The following is a 22054-nucleotide window of genomic DNA, read 5'->3' as shown; positions in this document are numbered from 1 at the left end:
CCATATCCATATTCTTCCATCAAATCTCCAAGAATACAAATATAAATGTCAGAACTGAACCCTCTGAAGTTTAGAATGTCAATCTAGTCATCACATTTCCTAATTGTGTTTTTTGTTTTCTCAATGAGGATCTCAGACAGCATTACATCTTCAGGTGTGTGCAGGCTGCTTTGAACAGCTTGTTCAAAAGGTCATAAGATAACTAAGTAAAATCTCATAATAAGCCTAACACTGACTAGTTCCTTATGTCTGGGGACTGTTTTGTCCCTTTCCAAACTTCCAGGGTTCAAGCTTCAAGGTTTCTTTATTATCCCAGGGGGCAATTTGTCTTTCGGTCAGTGCTGACACAAACAAAACAGTACAACAAGTCACACCAACATCAAAACATTCAAAACGGTAACAACAGTAACAGCATGGAAACAACAATTATGCAGCATTGTTAAGCAGACTAGCTGCTGTCGGTACAAAAGAGTTTCTCTTCCTATTTGTCCTGCTTTTCGGCATCTCGAACATATGGCCATATTTCAGAGTTTTAAATAATGAAACAGTGGTAATGACAACTTTGCAGTATGGCAACAGTGGAGGAGGGACACCAATCTGAGATAGGTAAAGAATTTCTGAACTCTAAATTATGTAGTACCTCAAGTAGTAGTGCTCTCAGAAGGACAATATAAAGCCTGATATGAGCATGATATCCCCTTTTTAAAGTAAAACAGGATAGACAGATTAGACAGGTGAGAGGATAATTTTAATTAAATATTTGAAAAGTATACTAATAGACAGAGTAGGTGAGGTCCTGGCTGTGTACACCAATGAGATACTCATGTGCATCAGGTGAGAATGAGAATGAGAGAGACAAACCCCTTGGTAAGTTGCTAAGGTGATAGGCGGCATATATTGGTTCAAAGTAGAAACAGAGATGTTATTTCTAAAATGGTTAGAAACACATTTCTCATTTCATGTTGACTTTAAACTGTCCCCGTCCTGCCACAGACAGCCACAGATCTACAAGCACTCATTTCCTTTTCCTAAATCCAGGAGCTCAGGCTGCTCTTGTCACAGCCACAGATCTGACTGCCAGCCTCTCAGGCCTCCTGTGGCTTCTGCTCTTTGCTTTGGCTGCCAGATAAATGAGGTGTGAGATTTTCTTTGGCAGAGCGATATCTTTAAGAAGGTCATTGAGGTGGCTTAGACAACATCATATCTCAACAGTAATTAGATGAGTGGTCTTGAGTTGTAGACCAGATGTTCATGATATATAGAGGACCATTCCGTTTGACTTTAGTGAGTCTGACTTTGATTTTAGTGTTTCTATTTTTCAATTCCATCATCCCAGGCGCACGTTGTATTTTGTGTAAATAAACAAATGCCATACCTTGTAAACTAACTTGGTGGATATGGATCATCCTACACTCAACCCACACAGAGCCCCTCAAATAGCTTTAGACTAAACACTTCATGTTTCTAATGTTTTTTAAGATTTTTTAGTCCATTTGACTACATACAGCTGGAGATCGAGGTGCATCAATGCTCCTTGGCTCAACTCAAATCTTAACATCACCTAAAACCCAACAGCCACCAGGACGCCAAATTAATATAACATTTTCAACTGTATTCACACACAGAAAATACATTTTAATATTTTATATTATATATAATATTAGTTTGGGGTGGCAGTAGCTCAGTCCATAGGGGCTTGGCTTGGCAACTGGAGTCGAGTTCGAGTCCCAGCATGGACACAGTTTAGCAAGTGGTCTGGTGGCTGGAGAGGTGCTGGTTCACTTGCCTGGGCACTGCTGAGGTGCCTTTGAGCAAGGCACCAAACCCTCAACTGCTCGGGGTGCGCTGGTTGATGGAAGCATCCTCACTCTGACATCTCTCCCTAAGTGCATCCCCACTGCATGTTTGTGCATAAAATTGTCTGTATATACACCAAACTGTGCGTGTAGCATGACCAAAAAATAACACAAGTGGAAAAAATTGAATTTCCCCCATGGGGTTTAATAAAGTATCTTTCTTTCTTTCTTTCTTTCTTTCTTTCTTTCTTTCTTTCTTTCTTTCTTTCTTTTTTTCTTTCTTTCTTTCTTTCTTTCTTTCTTTCTTTCTTTCTTTCTTTCTTTCTTTCTTAATAACATAACAAAAACATATTGTTGGAGTTGAGTGGAACCTACTCCATCAATTAGTTAAACTGGACAAATTTTGTGGAGGAATTCAAGAAGACATATCTCAGTTGTGCCAACATTCATCATATCCATAAACATGTTTTCATTATGTTTTCATTCTTATATTTTTAAATCCGGTGCTGCGTTTACCCTTCACGTTCCCTTCAATCAAATCTTCCAGCTGATCATTTACTAAACAAAGCTCTATGCGGCTCATCACTGCTCCTCTCACCCGCAGCTTGGAAGTGGGTACTGAATTAGCACCAGGTGTTAGTTTTCCTTCTCTCAGTAAACATTGTTTGAGTTAAATGAGCTTTGCAGACACCTCCTCCTTCGGAGAGAGGATACAGTGCAATATAACTGTAGGAGTCTAGTGAAAAACAAAGAGAGGATGCTTAAAAAACAAGACTTATTGTGTCTATGGCTCTCATCTTTGTCAAGCTTTTGGTGTAGAAATACAAAAGACTGTTTGATGCTCTGTGTGCTTTTCCTCAGGTAATAATTAAATCTCTTTCGGTCTAGATGTAGTCTTGGTTAGCAGCTTGCTTTATTCTGCTGGAGCATATTATTTTCATTAATTCATTAATACATTAATTAATTATACAGTGCTGCACATAAAAGAGCATGTGAGGAGCACACATGGGAATCCTGTGCTTCTTGGCTTGTGTCTCACTGTCTTGTGTCATTCTTTGAGTCTCTATTGCACCATGAGGGAGTCATGTTCTAGTCTGTAAGATATCATTGACAAAATATTTTTGCTGTCTGGCTCAAATGTCTTACTCTCAATATAGTATTTTATCCTGTTGATTCATCATCTTGCCCCTCTACTTCCACTTGGGTCTCACCGTTGAGTCACTCTGACTTTGTTCCAAAGTCACTCTGACTTTGTTCCAAAGTCAGAGTGACTCAACGGTTTTTCTCTGTAATGATATGTTGTGAGCTGGTCCTGACATTTTCTCTTTGAGTCACTGAGTGAAAAGTCTGTAGACAGTTCTGAGCTTCAACTGATAGCCTGAATGCATTTCCCACACCACAAACTAGAAAACAGATCCAGTGTCTCTGAGATTCTTCATTTTCTGTAAATACCTCCATCACTTCTTTGTCATTTGAGTGTCTCTTCCAGCCAATTTCCCTGCCATCATTCACCAAACAATGACTCAGGACAGTCAGGAAGAAAAGAAACAGAAATGTCTGTGTATTCAAAGGCAGCTAGAATGCTGGGTTTTTTTCTGAACAGTGACCCCAAAGCTAAACCTACTAAACCTGTATGATTCCTTATATGAATATTTGAACGATTCATTGCATATGAGTGAAGCAGCTATTAAAAACCAATGTGCTTCTATAAGTATGGAATACACAGGCAGCTTCTTCCTGAACATTTGGCTGCACTGACAGGAAAGCATCCATCACAGTTTGATGTGTGACTACAAGTTACTAGGTATGAGCTCAGGGGAAGAGTAAACGCACTGATAAACACACATTTACAAATATTACCCCAGTGTTTAACCTATCATTTCCATGAGTTATGAAATGCAGGTCGCTTTTATTGGAGTTTATTACCCACTGTAGCTTTAAATTGCCTCTGTTGTTGTTCTAGGATCTATTATTCCATGACCGTCTCCTCTGTCAGAGTCCTACATCATGCCTAAGGTCTACGGCAGTAATGCTGTATGAGGACTGCTGAGAGCCTTTGGCTGTGTGTGGATGTGATGAGATGTGTAATTAGCCAGAGCAGCATGAAAAACTGCAGGTGTAAGAGGGAGGAAATGAGCCAAGAGAGAGAGAGAGAGAGAGAGAGAGAGAGAGAGAGAGAGAGAGAGAGAGAGAGAGAGAGAGAGAGAGAGAGAGAGAGAGAGGTCAGAATTATTGTCTGTAAATTCAGTGGTGATCTCATTCTGTGCAATACTGCAATCATTCCTGTCTCAATGTCAGACCCATATCTGAACTCGTTGCTAAATAATGAACAATACACTACTCTCTCTTTCCTTTACAGAAAATTAGTGTAGATCTTATCTAGCCAAGATATGTAATGCTTCAGTGCAGCAATACTGAGGAGTAGTATACAGGGTACAAGGCTACAGTACAAATCAGCTTATTTGATCACACCGCCAAGAGTCCAGGTGGAGGAGGTGGAGGAGGAGGTGGAGGTTAACACTACTGATCACAGTAATTCATTGCTCCACTTTAGTCAGTGTGTTGTTGGATAGAGATGATGCAGACAAGGTCTCTGTGAGATGAACAAAAAGAAAGGGAGCAAAAGAATGAAGAAGAGGAGGGTGGGAAGTATTGACTGTTTCTGTGGCAGTTCATAAAACAACAATTCATCAAATGTAATTGACCAGAGAAAAGAAAATGATATTGCTGCAGGGACGATTCAGTGAAACATTACAACTATGTATTAGTTTATGTTGGTCATAGGAGGAAGTGTAAAAATCAATGGGATCATCTCACCTATCAACTATCAGTCCTAGATGTATTTTTTGTAACACTTTAGTTAATGACTAACAAAAAAAGTATCCCATCCAGTAAGCCCCAGAGTATAAATAAGATTGATTGATTGAGTGAGTGAGTGATTGATTGATTGATTGATTGATTGAGTGAGTGAGTGAGTGAGTGAGTGAGTGAGTGAGTGAGTGAGTGAGTGAGTGAGTGAGTGAGTGATTGATTGATTGATTGATTGATTGATTGATTGATTGATTGATTGATTGATTGATTGATTGAACCTAATCAGAGTTCATTTAACTAACTCAAATCAGCTGTTCTGAAACCAAAAACTCAGAATTTCCCATCTGAGGGTAAATCAACTCAAATGTCAGGGTTAAACTCAGAGTTTGTTGAACCTCTTTTTGAAAACAGGAGCCTGAATGAGAATAGGTATTGTCACTGTTTGTGTCTCATATTGAAAGGAGCTGTTGGTGTCCTTATTTTTCATCATTTCAGTGGTGTTTGTCTTTATGAAGGAATGCTCATGTAAGAGTCTAATCTCTAAGTATCACAAGGAAAAGACATTAACGGAAGCTGAGTGAGAAATCAGAGTCAGGAATGATTAATTCCTGGTCAAATGGAATTAAAGTTCTCTTCCTGTCATGGTGTTGGCTGTGGTAGCAGGAGTTACCTGCAGTGTGATTGAAGGAGGCTGCTCTGCTCTGACATTGTCATTAATAATCAGCAGCCTTCAGGAAGATTCATGCTGCCATGTGTGAGTTCAAAACACTTAACTATGACACATGACACTGAGGGCTTGATATATGATGGACTAATAGCTCTGCACTCACATTGCAATACTATAGAGCGACTGGAAGAAGTATTAAGATATTGTCAAAGATTAGAAGGAGCAGAAGCATTTTAGCACTAATGGCAGGTTGTTGTGAGGCTAAAAGGCTGAATTGAATTAGTGACTGCAATTGTTTGGTTTTGTTCTTATTTGTTGATTGATAGTGTTTTAAATCAGGATGTGAAGACTTTTTGGGAAACACACAAACACTGTTGACTCATCAAGAAAAAACAGAATTTCAGGGTAAAGTGGTTTTAGCTTTATAATGCTAAAATCACTGTCAGCGTGTCAACTTGCGTACTAAAAGGCATACTAATGGATTCAGTACAGATGAATAAACACTACAACTGGCTCTAATTTACCTGGTTAGGCGTTAGCTGCAGGTTCTCATCTTTGTCATTACATTCACTTGAGTGATAAAGCCACCTGGAAGATTATGGGGGTAATAAAATGGTATGCTTTGCCCAAAAATCATCATTGTTTGTTACAATACATAAAAACCATTCTATCTATCAGTGACAAGAGACACTTTTTTTGTGTGCATGTTGCTGATGAAGCTTCTTTGATTTGAGCGCTGTCAGTTTCTGATATGAACATGATAGAGCTGAGCTGATCAAAGGCCTCCTGGTGTAGTCTGACCTCTTTGTTCTTGTCTCAGAGGACCGGGAGGAGGGGATGTTGATACTCGCTACATCTGGTTTACACTCATCATTGTCTGCACACAGGCACATATTTGTACGGATCAGAGGGCAGACATGATTTGAATGCACATGGATGAACATTTACAGTATGAACATATGTGCTATGACTTGCTCATCCAAACATGAGAATGTGCAGTTCATCATATCATGTGTGTCACAGCTCTGCATGTAAGCTGCTCTAAATCTTCAAACACTGTAAACTGTCCCAGAGATCTACAAGGTCAGAGAGATGATCACTGATGAGACTGATTTGGAGTTTTCATGTATTATTTGAGGCCACTATTTGAACTTTCTGTTGTAATCTAATTATCAGGTCGTCTGTGTAGCTGACAACACTGGGGCGCTGTCAAGGGCAAAAGAAGGGAGTTCAGGGAGAGATAGCAATCCAGGGGGAAACAGTGTGTGTGTCTGTGAATTATTAGCATGTTATTAAAGTGAAATATTCACACAAGTTGCTCAGAAACACTTGCTTACTTTGAAGGAGGGCTGTGGTTCCTTTGACTTTCATGTCAGATAATAAACGCTGATAGTTTAGCTTAGCGGTGCTGTGAGACTGAGATACTACTTTGACCAACAGTATCAACACCTTCCAGCACCTCTAAAGCTCCCCAATTAACACCTTACGTCTCATGAATTCTGAAGTGAACAAAATTATAAGCTGTTGGCTTGAAAGTCCTACCTGAGAAATTGTCTGGTAATGAGTAGCTTATGACAATGTTTTTTGTAGAATTTAGATTAAAGGGATATTTCAGTTTTTTTGAAGTGGGGTTGTATAAGTTTTATGTTGTTGGTAATTGTACTAGTCACAACAGATGCCATTCAGCTTGGCCCCTTTAGTGGGAAACTGCAGGAGAAACAGCACGCAAGCTAGGCTGCAGTATTCAGCAGATGGGGTCTGTCCTACCACGTAATTTAGCCAATTTTGAAAGACTCCGACCACTGCACTCATCTCGGTTTAGGTGTACGCTGTAATTCTGATTTTTCCAGAACTTCACTTTGCCACCAGAAAGCCAGTTTGTTTTTGCACTATTTGCCAACACAACACAGCTCATTCACCTGCAGCGCACTGATCAGCTGTGCAGGCTTCAAAGTGAGAAAAATACAAACAAACTTAAAAATGAGTGATTCTGACCGTGCAGATGTCATGCCGTTTACTGCTGACACACATGGACACCTTTATGACCCGGAGTTTACTGGGGAAAAGGGGATTCAATGCACCTGAGGAAAAGTGGAGAAACCCTTATGCTAAACTGGATAGCTGGAAAGATTCCCACTTACCTGGTGGTGCAGCTGTGTAAACTGAAAGCAAATGTTTGACTTTTATTACATCTCAGTTTTGCATTTTGTGCAGCAGGAAATTCCTAAGATTACCCAACGGACAAAGTAATGTGCGTAGAGTTTGTTATATCAGCTCAGTCTTTCCCTTTAGCAGCTCAAACTGTATTTTGATAATGTAAATATGAGCAGTTCATGGGTTATGTAATCATGCAATAAAAAAACAATGTGAGCCGAACACTTACTTCGAAGACGTACTTGTATTTGGCTTTTTTTGATTTCCGATTTAACTCCTGTAAAGACTAGCCTAGCTTGCGTGCAGTTTCTCATTAAAGGGGCGGAGCTGACCAGCATCCGTTGTGGCTAGTACAATTACTAGTGACATAAAACTCATACAATCCCACTTAAAAAAAAAGAAGTATCCCTATAACTTGATGGAGTATTAGAATCATTGTTACAGAAGAAAGAAAGAATCAGCACTAAATGTCCATAGTTGATAATGGTGACTAATGACAAAACTATACTTTAAAGAATATAAACTTTGCAGCAGGGAGTAGAGCACAGAGCTTGTTTTAAACTCATATCTCTGGTAGCAGGGTGACTGACTTATAATGACAGTGCAAAAACAACCAACAATCAAGTGCATCTCAAATGAAACTACACCCCTCTGTGAACTGTCAGTTTGTGTTCCTGCCTCCAGTTGATTAATGGAGCGTGTGCATAGTGTAGGAGGGGGCAAACAGACACACAAACACAATCACACATGCACCCACACTCTGAAATTAGTTGTCAGACCTGGGCTTTGGGAGCTGCTGGGCCTCAGCAGGTAGCCTCATATTCTCAGACAGATGGAGCTGGAGCCAGAGCAGCACCAGATAAATAAGTAAGTAAACCTTGGCCTCAGGCAGGTTTCATCAATCCTGATTCTCCCAAATGAATTTGTCTGAGAATCAGTATACCAAGGGGATCCCAGCCTGTCTCTATCTCAGACCAGAGAGTCAGGCTCCCACTGAGACAGGACCACAGTGCAGACATGAAGCTAGAAATAGCCGACTTTACCATCAAACCCCGCCAGCCTCTCTTACTTTATCTCCTCTCCCTTCCTCTTTCTCTCCTGATATATTCCTTTTCACCAAGCGTTTTTACTCTCCTCCTCAGTCATCCCCCTTCTCTGCATCTCCAGCTCCTCACTCCTTCCTGAAACTCCTTATTTATACTTAAACAGCACTCTCACTGTTTTGCTGCTCCTAACAGGACCCTGGAAACATCTGCAGACTTCCATGACTCATCATCCGCTCTAAGTGTTATTTTTTTATAAGTACAGAGCACGCTGAAGCTCTTACCACTGTCATCATGTCTCCTTTCTATTCCCCCCCAGCACTCCAATCCTTTTCTTGGTGCTTTGAGCATAACATTGCTTCCTCTTTCATTCTCACACTTCATTTGTGTTTCCCAAATGGTTATCACAGCAGAATCTTTCCCGTTTTCTCTGTTTCTCTTCTCACTTTTTCTGTCTCCAACTGAAATGAGAAAATCAGGGTTTTTCTTCTACTTACAGATTTCTTTCCAAATTTCAGTTTAATCCTATATAATATGCACGTGCATGCAGGTAAGTCATTATCTGTATCTGTTAAACCAAACAACAATCTGTAAATGTGGTTGAATCTCAATTTCCTCCCTGTGTGTACATCTAATGAGAGTGTTGCATGATTCCTCTGATAAAAAACACAATAAATCCCTGAAATACGCCGCTAGCCAGCTACAGTTTGGCTAACTGTGGTTATGTTAGGTAACTTAGACCATGGTATAATCGATCTCTAGAAACTAGTAGAGCACACAAATTCTCTGAACTTACCAGATATTCCAACTTTTCTTATAACTTATCTTAAGTCCTTCTGCTCCTTGACTCAATTTATATACGTTAAATAAGTCACGTTGTAAAGCTGAAGAATGCCAACTGCTGACAGCAATGATTTCCAGTCCTCCTTTCTGACATTATCTTCCTTATTGTCTCTTTTGAACTCAGGCTAAGATGCCTTTGACACAAAATTATTTTGGAATGTACACAACATAAGCTCTGAGTCCTTAAGGGGCCATGGGCCTACCTATGGTAGCTCCTCTTATCTTTTGCCTTTCTGCTTCATTTGAGACAGAGTTTCCGAGAATGATAAAAACAGAGTTTAAACAAAACTAGAACTGTTTTTTTTTTTTAGAAGAGAAAATGTACGCACAATTCAAAACTGGAGGTTCTAAGTTTAATTCTACTGTGTAGTGTGCAGGAGTTCTCAAGTAATCTGCTTGCAAGACACAAGGCTTTCACTGCTTCTTCAGACAGTGATAGCTGAAAACTCCGACAGCATGTCGCCCACTGTGAGTGAGAAGATGTGGATGTGGTAATGTGGATTAAATAAAGCAACTTCCGTCCATGGCGTTTTGAATAGAGGGAATTAATACAGTACATCCTGCTTAAATGACAGTTTGTTAGTTTTATTTTGATGTTTGTTGCTGTGGTTTAACTTCAGCAGAGGAAGATGATTGGAGCTGCAGGGCCTCAGGCGGTGCATGCTGCATCAGTGAAGGGCATAACATAAAAATTAAATTGTTGTTTCAATTTCTGAATAATACGACCATTTTAAGATATAGAAAATATCTGTGCCCATTTCATTATCTGTGTCTCTCTGAATTCATATTAGGATTTGGGCTCAACTCTACCTTTTATGCACAATTCAGGACATTTCATTAGAGCTGTTGAGCTGTTACAATGCTAACAAAAGCCAACTCTTGTTGTCTTTTAGCAGTCAAAGCTACTCCACCTTTCTTTTTAAGTGGACAATATTTTATTTAAACCTATTGTCTATACTTTTAAACCTTTTTCAGTTTACTGTTTTTACCTCACTATCTTTCTATGAATTGAACCTCATGTTTCAATCTTTGGCTGTATAGCTTAGCCAAACATGGTGCTCAAAGGATAGCAGTGTAGACTTTTTGATCCACTTGCTGGTAATTGAAATATCTCAGATATGTTGTGTTTCATGAACCAACAGGATTTATGCAACTGACTCTGGGACTCCCGGACTATTACTCTTTAGCTGTTCCATGGTGTTCACATTTTACATCAAGTTGGAGAAATTCTAGCAACAGTTACCTTAAATTTGGAATATAAAACATATTTTGTTTTGGGGGTGTCCCCAGAGGAGAGAAACCATTGAACTTTGTTCCTGCATGGCTTCTGCTGCATTCAGCAATGTCAAGTTCCAATGCAGATATGGAGCTCTTTCTATCACATCTGTTATTACCAGCCTTAGTTGAGATCAGCCTGTGTCAGGTTGGATAGTTCAGGGGTAGGGACAGATTCACTGCTCACCATTTTGCCATGACCCAGCCAACCTCCTCTGCTGGTCAGTTTTTGTCTTCAAGTGAGGAGTCTTTTTAATCCAACCAACTCTCTATCTATCTCTATTTACTCTAGTGTTTACCACCATCGCTAGGCTAGTCCACCTCACTATGTACTCAGCATGTTTTTGCACAGAAGTGGTCGCTTGCTTACTATCTTTTGGGTAAAATACTGTAACACAATAAAATACCTCCCTTTGCAATTTATACTGGCATATTGGATGCAGGATGCAGCCCACTTTTTTCAATGACAATATGGAGCGCGTCTGGTATATTGAATTTGGTATTTGTTGTGAAACTGGGTTGAGAAATGTATGTTTTTATTGTCAGAGCTGTGAGTTGTTTCCTGCTCTTGCTTGTTCTCTGTCGTGTCCCCAGCTTGCCCCAGGTGATAGCTTAACGAGGTGCACCTGGAGTGATAAAAGATCAGTTTGGTTATTTGAAGTTGCAGGTGTAATTCAAAGCTGAATGTTGCAAGGTGCTTGATATGTGTATCATTTTATGGATTGGTCACACCCCATAAAGCCACATTAGGGTGGGGTGTAACAATTGGGGAACGTCAGGGATCAAAAATCCATGAGGCAAGGTAAATTAGAGTTTCTGTGTAACTTTGAGTTAAGTTACCGTCTTTTCTGTTACTGCACATCAAGTTGTTGCTGCTTGCTTTTTGTCTTACTGGATTTTTAGGTTTGAGCATGCTGACTAGTTATCCAGCAGGCAACAAAGAACTTGTCACTTCATTATGTTTCCTTTGTGATTGTAGCCTTCTGGATTAGATTGAATAGAGAACTTAGGCTTTTGGAGAGAGGCCAGATGTACCTAGTGTCTCTTAGACATGGACATTTTCTTGGGTTTTTTGATGGTTAATTTTTGGTTTTAGTATGTCAGTGTTTATTGAGTAGGTTCTTTGTGTGCCTTACAATAAATCCAGTAGTTGCAGCAATCTGCCCTGGCTACTGTTCACTTAATTCATTCCCCAACACAATTCTGCTCTCAGCATCAACACTACCAGCATTAACACAGTGATGAGAAGATCTTAATTATTCAGCAGGTGTTCAAGGGTCCAAACAAGAGGGAGCAACACAGCTAGAAGTAGGTAGTGTACCCAGGTGTTACATGAGCCTCTGGAGTATACTATAACGTCAGCAGACAAATACCTATATGTTTTTCAGTAGAAGACTTAACAGCTCTTGGATTAGCATAAAATGATGCAGAGGCATGTGCCCTTCAATATTGTTATAGTTTTTGTTATCCCATAACCTTTATTCAGTGTCATCATTAGGTCATTTTAATCAGAACCAATCACATTTTCCGATCAACCAATGTGAAAATAGTTAAATTTCCAGTTGATTTTCACTACATTATGAGATGCAGATGTTTAAGAAAAACCATATGGTGACTATTTTTTTTTTCATAGTTTGCTTTAAATCATTAGCTAAGACAACATAATTGTGTAACTCCATATAACATAGTGAGTATCATGATAGGTAAAGAAACCATTGAATTTAATCATTCCATACCAAACTCTGTGTAACAAACATATAGATCCAGTCCAGATGGAGCCAACACATCTCATCTGCCATTGATTTTCATGTTGACACTGTACTTATTCTGGTGTTGGATTTAGTGCACGCTTATCACATTTACTTATCATCTACTTATCTGCTCCTTTGCATTACTGCCCTCACACTGCTGACTTGCTGATTTTACCACTTTTATTTGAGTCAAAAGTCTTCACAGCCTAAAGTCAACAGCCAAGGGTTTACTCAAGCCCATACATCCCTGGACCCAGCCAAACAGATCCAAACAGAGAGAAACAGTAAAACAAAGTATGAGAGAGTGGAAAGACACAGAAAAATACAGGCTCCAGTGAAGCAACAAAGAAAAGCAACAATTTAGAGAAGAGAGGATAACGGAGGTGTATAGTGGAAAGACCTGGCAGCCTTCCCACTAAAGTATTTCTTGCTCCATACCTCTTGTAATAAACTGATGATATCCTTTCACCACCATGTGTAGTATATGTTGATAGGTCTCTCTTTTGTCTCCTTTCAGTATCTACAATAGTTTCCTTTTTCATTCTCATGACTGAACTATATGACCCTTTCAGAAAGAAATGGATGAAAACCTACTTCCAGTCCGATCCCTCACAGCGTGCCTGGATGTGTTAGCTGCAGGCTGGTGTGTGGGTGTCTTGTGTGAATGAAGGAGGCCTGTGTGGCTCTCAGCTCTAAGTAATAGGTTTTTAAGTAGCTCTGGGCAGCTCAGAAGCTCACTGACACTCTGCACCATCAGGGTGCTCTGCAAAGGCGGCACCATGTGGTACTCTCCTTTTACCATCTGCGCCATCATTTTTATTTATTATTGTAAATTTACAGCAGAAAAGCATCTTAATACTCATGATTAGTCCACCAGGATCACTTAATAAAAGCCATTAATGTAATGTGTGTGGGTGAACGTTAACTGTAATTGACAGCACTTTTCAGCTCCACTGTTACACTGGAAAAAGCACAGTCCTATTCCTTTTTTTCCTTCTTCCTTTCCTTAGTTCCTTCTCCCTTCTTCTGCTCCTTGGTTCCTCCTTCCTTCTTCCTTTCCTTGGTTCCCTCTTCTTTTTTCTTTTCCTTGGTTCCTTCTTCCTTCGTTCTCTCCTTGGTTCTTTTGTCCCTCTTTCAGATGTACCGTTCATGTTGTTGTGTTTTTTAAGCTGTGCTGTACCACAAATTGCCTCTTGGAGGACATTAGCGTTTTCTAATCTAATCTAATCTCCTTGGTCCCTTTTCCTTCTTTCTCTCCTTGGTTCATTCTTCCTTCTTTTCTCCATCCTCCCTCTTTCTTTCCTTAGTTGCTTTTACCTTCTTATTTTCCTAACTTCCTTGTTCCTTCTTTCTTTCCTCATTTCATTCTACTTTTTCTTTCATCTTTACCTTTTTTCCATTTCTTTTTGTTTTAATCTCTTGGGTTTCGTCCTCTCTGTCCCTCCTCATTTCATACTTCCCTTGTTTCTGTTCATTTCTTTCTCTTTTGACATCAGTCTGTAACTCTTTCCTCTTTCCTCCTTTCCTTTTAGCCCTTCTTTGTTTCCTTCTTTCCTTTCTCATTTTCTATGCTTTCCTATTTTCTTTTTTCCTTCTTTTTTCCTTTTGTCCTTCTATCTTTAGTTTTTTCCCCTCTTCCTTTTTTCTTTCCTCCTTTCCTTGTTCCCTTTCTTTTTTTTAACTTTCTGTCTATCTTTTCTTTTTAATGTAATGTTGAGTTGAGTTTCATCTTTCTTTCCTTTTTAACTGAAAGACTTGAAGTGTGTCCTCCGTTGAGATGAAGGCCATAATGAGCTTATATTAGGTATGTACATGCATATGTGTGACAGAGTGTGCATAAATCCATGTCACTCTAAATGTACAGGTTTATTTACATCCCCATATATATTTCATACATTGCATATTCAATTTCCAAATCACAACCTTCATTATAAGCTGAGCTGTTGTAAGAGCTCCTCACTCCTGCGCCCTTCTCAGCCTCTGATGAATAATACTTTTTACAGGTGTGTGTGTGTGTGTGTGTGTGTGTGTGTGTGTGTGTGTGTGTGTGTGTGATGGAATGAAGCTATCTCCAGCTTATGCTTTGTGTCTGAGCCCATATGGTGGGCTTTGAATCTGATAGATGTTTTCCTCTCTTTTGGGAGCTCTGCCATTTTCCCTCACATCGCTCCTCCAGCTCAGTTTTTCTTCCATGTGTGAGCGGCACACAGCAGCAGGCCCAATATTGCATCAGGAGGGTTTCCTGGATGTTTAAGAATCAATTAATTTATGAATCAAATTGAGGCTCAGATTTAGCTTTATCTGTGTATTTATTCCTCTTCTTTTACTACCTCCTTCTCTCCTAACTTGTTTATTTGTTTTTCCCTTTTCTTTCTTCTCAACACCCTTTTCTCTTTAAGTTATATTTTATATATAACATTTAGTTAACAGTTGTTCATTTAACACAACATCTTCTGACTCTGCTCATTAGTCCTGCTGTTTGACCTCAGACAAGTTTTCTTTTTGATTACTCTATCTGCAGCTTGGGCTTTGCTTTCCTTGATATGCTGTTACTCGTTAATTTCGATGCAATTCCCAAGAAAAAAACCCCAGAGGATAATACATGCTGTATACACAGAACCAGTCCTAGAATATTTGAATGGCTAAAGCTAGTGTGACACAATGTGACAGGTTCCTCTCTCAAACCATGGCAATATCCTCCTTGAGGTCAAACAGTCTTTAGTCACTCAAACAGTTCACCTCATTTTTCACTTCAATGGGCTTTTACAGAGACACTGACGGGCATCCCCCTTGTAAAACCAGGGCTGTGTGGTAGAGCTTGTGTGTATGAATGGGTAAGTGTATGTGTGTGTACTGCAGGAACATCAGTGTATGGTGATAGAGTGACAGACAGACAACCTGAGTGATTAATGAGCCCTCTTAATAATGCACCATGGTGAAGAAAGAGAGACAAGACAATCTGAGAGAAGCAGAGAAAAGTAAAGAAAAGAAAAGAAGAACAAACAGAAGGAAATCTTAGTTTGGGATACAGATGGTAGCAGATGTAGACTGGATGCTACATTTTTGCTAGAAGATAGAAAGAGGTAGAGGGTGAGAATAAAAACAAATAACAGATGAGTTTACCAAATGTCCTCAGTTAGTCTGAGATTATAAACTGTGTTCAGGAGAGAAACACAACAGCTTGGTTGTCTACATTTTACTTTCACTTTTGTCCACTTGTCTATCTGCAGCTGCCTTGCTGTCTGTGTCTGAGACTCACATCAACATCTCTGACAGGCTGAACAGGGAAGTGAAAACTTCTAACTGAAATCTGGCTGGATCATTTTTGCAGGTGTTACACACAGCAGGAGCACAAATACTGACTGATTTAGATCACACAGCTTTGGTTCAGGTAGTCAGTTTATAAAACAGCAACAAAGGTCCAAGAACAAGGGAATGTTCACAATGCACAGCCTCACGTAACATTGCTTCACCTTTCCAACATCTCTTTTTTGAACACTCTGCAGATTTATATTGCCATGTAGTTTTAAGGATTTAGTTTTGTTGTAAAAAGAGCCTATTATAATAAATGTCAGATACTTGTACCAAATAATCTACAATTTTCCAGAGTATGCTTGACACTTTGTTCTATTTGTTCTTCCTTTGAGGAAAACTAAAGTGACTGTATGTCAGCATGCAGCCTCTCACGAGTTGTTTCTCTGTTATAAAAGGTAGCTGTAGTTGTTTATTTAATTCCTTAAGGGGATTAATTATTTCTGATGTTGGGTTAGATTTTAATTGTCAGTCAGAATGTGAACCAACACCAAACACCCAGACACGCTTATACCAACTTCTATTCAGCTGTGGCCTAGCAGAGGTATTTGATAGGAGGTCAGTGTTTTTGTCCTTGGCTGCTCCTGAGAGACTGAGTCACAGCAAGCCGTGCTGCTGTAACTTACACTGGCTATCTGTGTCCAGCATCTCCTCTTCCAGCCACCTAATCCCCTCCTCCTCATACAGCTCCTCTCATGCCCTCAGGGCCTGTTTGGACTGTCGCGTCTCCAGAGACACCATTTTAATTATTTACCCTCAGACTCTCTTTGGCCCCTCGGTAGAGCTGACTGACCTCGTTTGGTCTCTGTACCCTTGCTTTTGTGCCTTACACATATCAGCTGACAGTCAAATCTTTAGGGATGAAAGCACTGAATTGAACTGCACACTCACGACACATTTGTGCATCAAAATGACGACATCCTTGTTGTTTTCTGGCTTTATTTTTGCGGCTTTTAACCCTTTGATAGCTTTGCAGATAAAACTGAAGGTTTTTTAGCAGCACAATGCACACTAAGATTTACATAAAAACAAGACCATCCTCCAGAAAAATGAAAACCTTAACCAAACCCTGTGTTAAGGGTTTCAAACAAAACCCCCAGCTACTGTCATCCTTCATTACTATGTCCAAATGAATCTGTCAGTACCATCACCACTTTGATATTTTTTCTGCTCTGAAGAACTCAGCATCCCATGTCAATGAGGGAACCATTGTGTTGGATTTGGCTCTAGCACTAGCTTTACTGGAACTTCCTAATGTCGAATTGCATTTGAACCTTTGCATGTTTGCAGTGCTGTTTCGTCAATCACCCTCCATGCTTGTTTATCCTCTGAAGTCATGTTTGATCACACAAGCTTCTGTGAGATCCCATAAAATAGTCATCTGTTTTATTTTATTATTGATTGATTCACTTTTTTTTAGCCTACTCCTAATGCATGCTGGGATAGATTTAACTACCCGGTATCCTGTATAGAAATGATCAGGTAGATATATTAGATAAAATAGGTTTTTAATTTTACAAAGGAATAATTCTCTGTACAGTTAAATACAATACATCTCTTTGTTATACTTAAAAACATGACAGACAGTAATATGGATCTACAAGTGAATTGACAACCCTCTGAGACCCTCACTTAAGAATATGAATAATACTCCAATGAAACAAAATTGCAACTGGTGAGTCATCCGAGCAAGGAGTGTGTAATCGACGAGCCTCCCAAAGGCAATGTTTTTTTTATCTCAGCTTCCATGCTTAAATTCCCTCTCTTTCTCTCTCTTTGTGTCTCCAGGTACAGCAGGATGCAGGGCGTCCTGTCTGTGTGTGGACTGCAGCCCCTGCTGGCCCTCCTTCTGCTGCAGACTGTGGGTTGTGGTGAGTCCTCATTAAACCTCCTTAAGTCTGCTTACTGTATTCCAGGACTCTTGTCAGAAAAGGCAAAAAATTCAGATGTAAGAAAAACAAATCTGACATCTCCAAAGCTCACATTTATCCTCTCTTAGAGAAAATATATTTTCTTTCATCTCTGAAGTATTTATTTTTATTTTTGATATTTGCAGAGTTGATCAAATTTTGCTTTAATTTGCTGAAAAGATTGAACACGGTCCTTTTATGTGCCAGAAATTCATCAAAACACTTGAGAGATCTACTGTCTTTTTTCAGGGGGAGAGAAGGACAGTTTGCTAGAGCAATGTAAAACAGCACTGAGGAAAAAGTATTGCATTTACAGTATGAAACAGCTGCTTACATTAAACTCAAATTTGTGTGTTTATATTTGTCTGCTCTGGTTGTTTGGCAGCCTCCAGTTTGTCTGTGTGGCATGTAGAAAGGAGAAATCAACATAAGCATTCCCAACCTCAGAGTCCATCTTTGCCCTCTCCATACTCTCCCCGTACTCCTCTACTTTGTATCTGTGTGTGTCTGCATGTGTTTGTGCAGTATTTATGGCAGACAGACTGCACACCCCTCTGTTCCCCCCACTGACCTTCCCAGCCCCCTGCTCCTCTCCTCTCCTCTCCTCGTTGCATTGTCTCAACCTTCTGCGGATAGAAAAAGAAATACGGTTCTGGCACAGGGTCACTTTGTGATTTAGGGCTCAGAGGAATCAGAATGTCTGTGTGTATGTGTGAGAACTCATAAGTCACATCTAGAAGCTGACTAAGTGTCTAGCATGTACTGTAGCCCCAAAAAGAGCACACACGCATACACAAAGATGATATCCAGCATCTTAATTTGTTTTTTGCATGCTGCTGCATGGCCTGAGATCATGCCCTCCCTGTCACAGTGGTACTGTGTCCGGCTAACTGGCATCCACTGGGAGCACTTACCTATCTATATATACCAGCGGTTGCCAAATTTGATCAAACCATCTTACGACATTCCAGGGCAGTCTTTTCCTCAGTTGGTATGGAGGAGGAGATGTTGCAGCTCAGGGACTTAGTGTTATAGCTTTGGGCGGATAACAAATGTCTCTCTGGGAACAGGCTGCTTCTCTGGCAAGCTCTGGGGAGCTGCTTCTGCTTCTCACTGCTTTAGTCATGCCCCATCTGCAAGTGTCACCACTGCTGTCACTGAGCAGCAGGTTGTTGAACCAAGAGACCTAAAATGTGCCATGTTTATTGGTAAGACAGGTATCAGAATAGCTGAACAGTTGCTGGAAAGAGGAGATACAGGTTCATGATCGTGCTCACCACCTCTCTACTGTGGACCAGGAGGAGAATAGTTCTTGCCCTGTTAAGGAGTGAAGAGACCAGGCCCAGGTTGTTGCCAGCCTGAAGGAGCTGTATGTCTATGCTCATGTCACTCTTCTCTTAGCACCAGCTTGAAGGTGAGACATTTCAGGAGTTTTCCTCAGCCCTAATAGCTTAAATGGCACAGGTCAAGCAACATGTGCCTGACAGGTCTTCCAATGCAGACGCACTCCATCAGGATTGGTTTATCGAGCATTTCCTTGATAGGGCTCTCCACAAATTGAGTGTGTGTATTGAAATAAGTGCAGCTGTGAAACGAAAATGGTACATCTGATCATCAAGTCTGGTGTTGCTCTGTATAACTATAGGGTCTATCGGGATATGGAATCAACTGCAGTCTGGAGTCTCTGTCAACATAAATAAATGTTGACAGCTGTCTTGTATAAACGATCCCTTTGCAGGTTGAACGTGCATTCGGGATCAGGGTACTACATTTTAATTATCAGCCACAACTGTCAGAAGGGATGCCCTTACCTGAAGCATATAAACCAGACACTCTCTGTGGAAAACGTTTGCTTTTCTTTTGCTAGTAGCTTTGGCAGTGCTCTTTCAGCTGCACTGGACTCCATGCTGCCACCACATTGCCTTGGTGCCGTAAATGCAGTATCACGAGTAAGGACCACACCATCAACAGGAAGTAATTTGACAGTGATTTATTGATTTAACTGGAATAGTGATTCTGAATTTGATGTTAAACTTCTTGCCGTTACTGGTTTGGGGAAGCTTGAGGGGATCCGCTGTAGCTCCCAGGCATAACGAGCCCCCATTTAAGAGGGAGGGAGGGAGGGCGGGGTGCAGAATCAGAGAACGAAGGGGAGGAGAGGGATAGGTTTGAATTCATAAGAGACCCGGAAGAGGTGTGGTTGAGGTGTGGTCATGCTTCTGAAACTCTTCTATACAGCACCACTGAAAATGACAAATTCACCAAGTACTGTCCTGGGAAAATAGAGTTCTTGATGAAAGCACCATAAGACTCGGACAAAGGCCGGTGGTGGTACGGGTATTTTTGTTTGTTTGTTTGTTTGTTTGTTGTTTTTTGGGGGACTTTACATCTTTATTTATAGAGGAGAGGACAGTGGGTAGTGTCGGAAACTGGGAAAGAGTGGGGGAATGACATGCAGGAAGGAGGCCACAGGCTGCATTCAAACCCGGGCCGCCCGCTACATGGGCGCACAACTTAACCATTAGGCTAAGTCTGCACCCGTGGTACGGAAATTTGATGAAAGGGAGCACTTTACCATTAAGTCATTTTAGAATCCTCCCATTGACTGTTCCTATGCACTGAATTACATCCATGATGGCCCAGATTAACAAAGAACCACAAAGGCATTCTGATCCAAGCCGTCTGCAGTCCAGCTGTTTGTACCGTAGCAGCTGTCATTCCTTGACACAGTGATCAGCTGAAACTGTCAGGTCACTGTCAGATACTCCATCTGTCATGATCCATGACCTTAACACATTTGTGCACAAACAAACACACACAACAATCTGATGTGTCATGGCATCAACAGGGAGGATACACACAATCAGTCCCAGCGGCTCTTGAGTGTCAGGCTGATGCCTTTGATGTGGGAAAATTGAAGACAAAGGGGCCTTTATCATTTGAAAACCCACTGCTGATGCATCTTAAAGAAAGAGAGACAAATTTAGAGGGATGCAGAGAGAGAGAGAGAGAGAGAGAGAGAGAGAGAGAGAGAGAGAGAGAGAGAGAGAGAGAGAGAGAGAGAGAGAGAGAGAGAGAGAGAGAGAGCAAAGAAGGATGTTTTTAGTTGCTTTCCTATTACAGTAAAAATGTCACCACAGCCAACCCTGTATCTGTGTGCAGCTTTGTGGGGCTACATAAAGCCTCTCTGACTGTGTTTAATCATTTGAGAGTAAAGCAAAGACAGAGAACCAGCAGTGATAATCATGCAGATGCCACAGTAAACCAGCAGAAAGGAAATAAGAAAATCTGAGCTCTATCTGCAAACTGTTTCATGAGGGAAAGGAGGGGGTGTCCTCTCACACTTTGCCCTTCTTGACATTTACAAAGACAGACGAAGACAGAGGAGGCTATAAGATCACCTGTTGACATTTAAAGTTGCACTATAACGGCTTGGACCTCATTCATTTGTGCTTTCCAATGGAGGTTTTTCACTGAGCTCCTTTTTGGCACTTTTGCTTTCTTTGTATTGACATCCAGCTTCAGTATTTCCTCTTCTCTATCACACAAGCCATGTTAGCCTAGAAAAGAGTGACAAAGCATATAAAACATATAAAGTATGTAGCTGTCAAAACAAAAAGACAATCTGCTTGGGGACCTGCTTTGATAAAACTTCAATTGAAAAGCAGTTTTGATAAAGCAATGGCACTGAGTACACTTAGTTACACACTAGTTTACAATACTTCCACAGGGCATACTTTATTCTCATTTGGTCTCTCTCATAATGACATTAAATGCTTCAAATGGAGTTGATGAAATATGATTCAGATGTGCACATTGCTACCCAAATGGTGCTTTTCTTGATGGAAATTGTTGAGAAGCTGTTTGGCAGATTAAGCTTTATTGATGCCTCTAAGCAGCAGACTAGATTTGTTTGTTTGTGTTCTTGGCAAGCTTTTGGAAATGTGGCTTAGAAATTGTGCTTTGATTGTCTTCTGGGATCAACGTTATGTGACTTCACTCTAGGTATGTGTATCTGAAGGCACATGTGTGATTGTGCAGTAAACAAAGAGTGCCACATCCTCGAAGGGGGAAAAGCAAAGAGAGTGATAGACTCTCTAGACTCTCATGAAGGATGTGTTCTTAGAGAGAGAGAAGGGGGGCTGGGCATCAATGTGTCACTGTGTCAGTCTGTACACACATCCTGCTGAATCACAAAAGTGCATCTCGTCTTTCCCATCACATGCTCTTTGAGGCTTTTCCACATCACATCACTCCAATTTCCCCGTCACACGTACAGTACCTTCCTTTTTTTTTCCCCTTCCTTTTTTCATTTCTGTATTTTCTCTAGCCTGCTTTCTCAATCCCCTCTCAGTGCCACGCTGGGTTTTGGTTTTGATGGCATTATTCCTGTTTCTTCTCTTTTTCCCTTCATCTGTTTTTTATCTACCTGTGTGAGAGAAAGAATATTGCTGCTGCTATGAAGTCAACAAATATAAAAAGCTAATCAAAT

General features: G+C 40.4%; 1 protein-coding gene across 1 annotated transcript in view; it reads left to right on the top strand.

Moving 5' to 3' along the window:
- Positions 1–11268: 11268 nt before the first annotated feature.
- LOC117807474 (neurocan core protein-like) overlaps positions 11269–22054 on the top strand; it is a 90449-nt gene continuing 79663 nt past the window's right edge. The window contains exons 1-2 of the mRNA XM_034676790.1: positions 11269–11391; positions 17441–17523. Of these exons, the coding sequence (XP_034532681.1) occupies positions 17451–17523 (73 nt within the window). The 5' untranslated portion in view covers positions 11269–11391; positions 17441–17450. The remainder of the gene's footprint in view (positions 11392–17440; positions 17524–22054) is intronic.

This window comes from Notolabrus celidotus, chromosome 2 (assembly GCF_009762535.1).
Source record: "Notolabrus celidotus isolate fNotCel1 chromosome 2, fNotCel1.pri, whole genome shotgun sequence".
Classification (NCBI taxonomy): Eukaryota; Metazoa; Chordata; class Actinopteri; order Labriformes; family Labridae; genus Notolabrus; species Notolabrus celidotus.
This window is presented reverse-complemented; position numbering and strand designations above follow the sequence as displayed.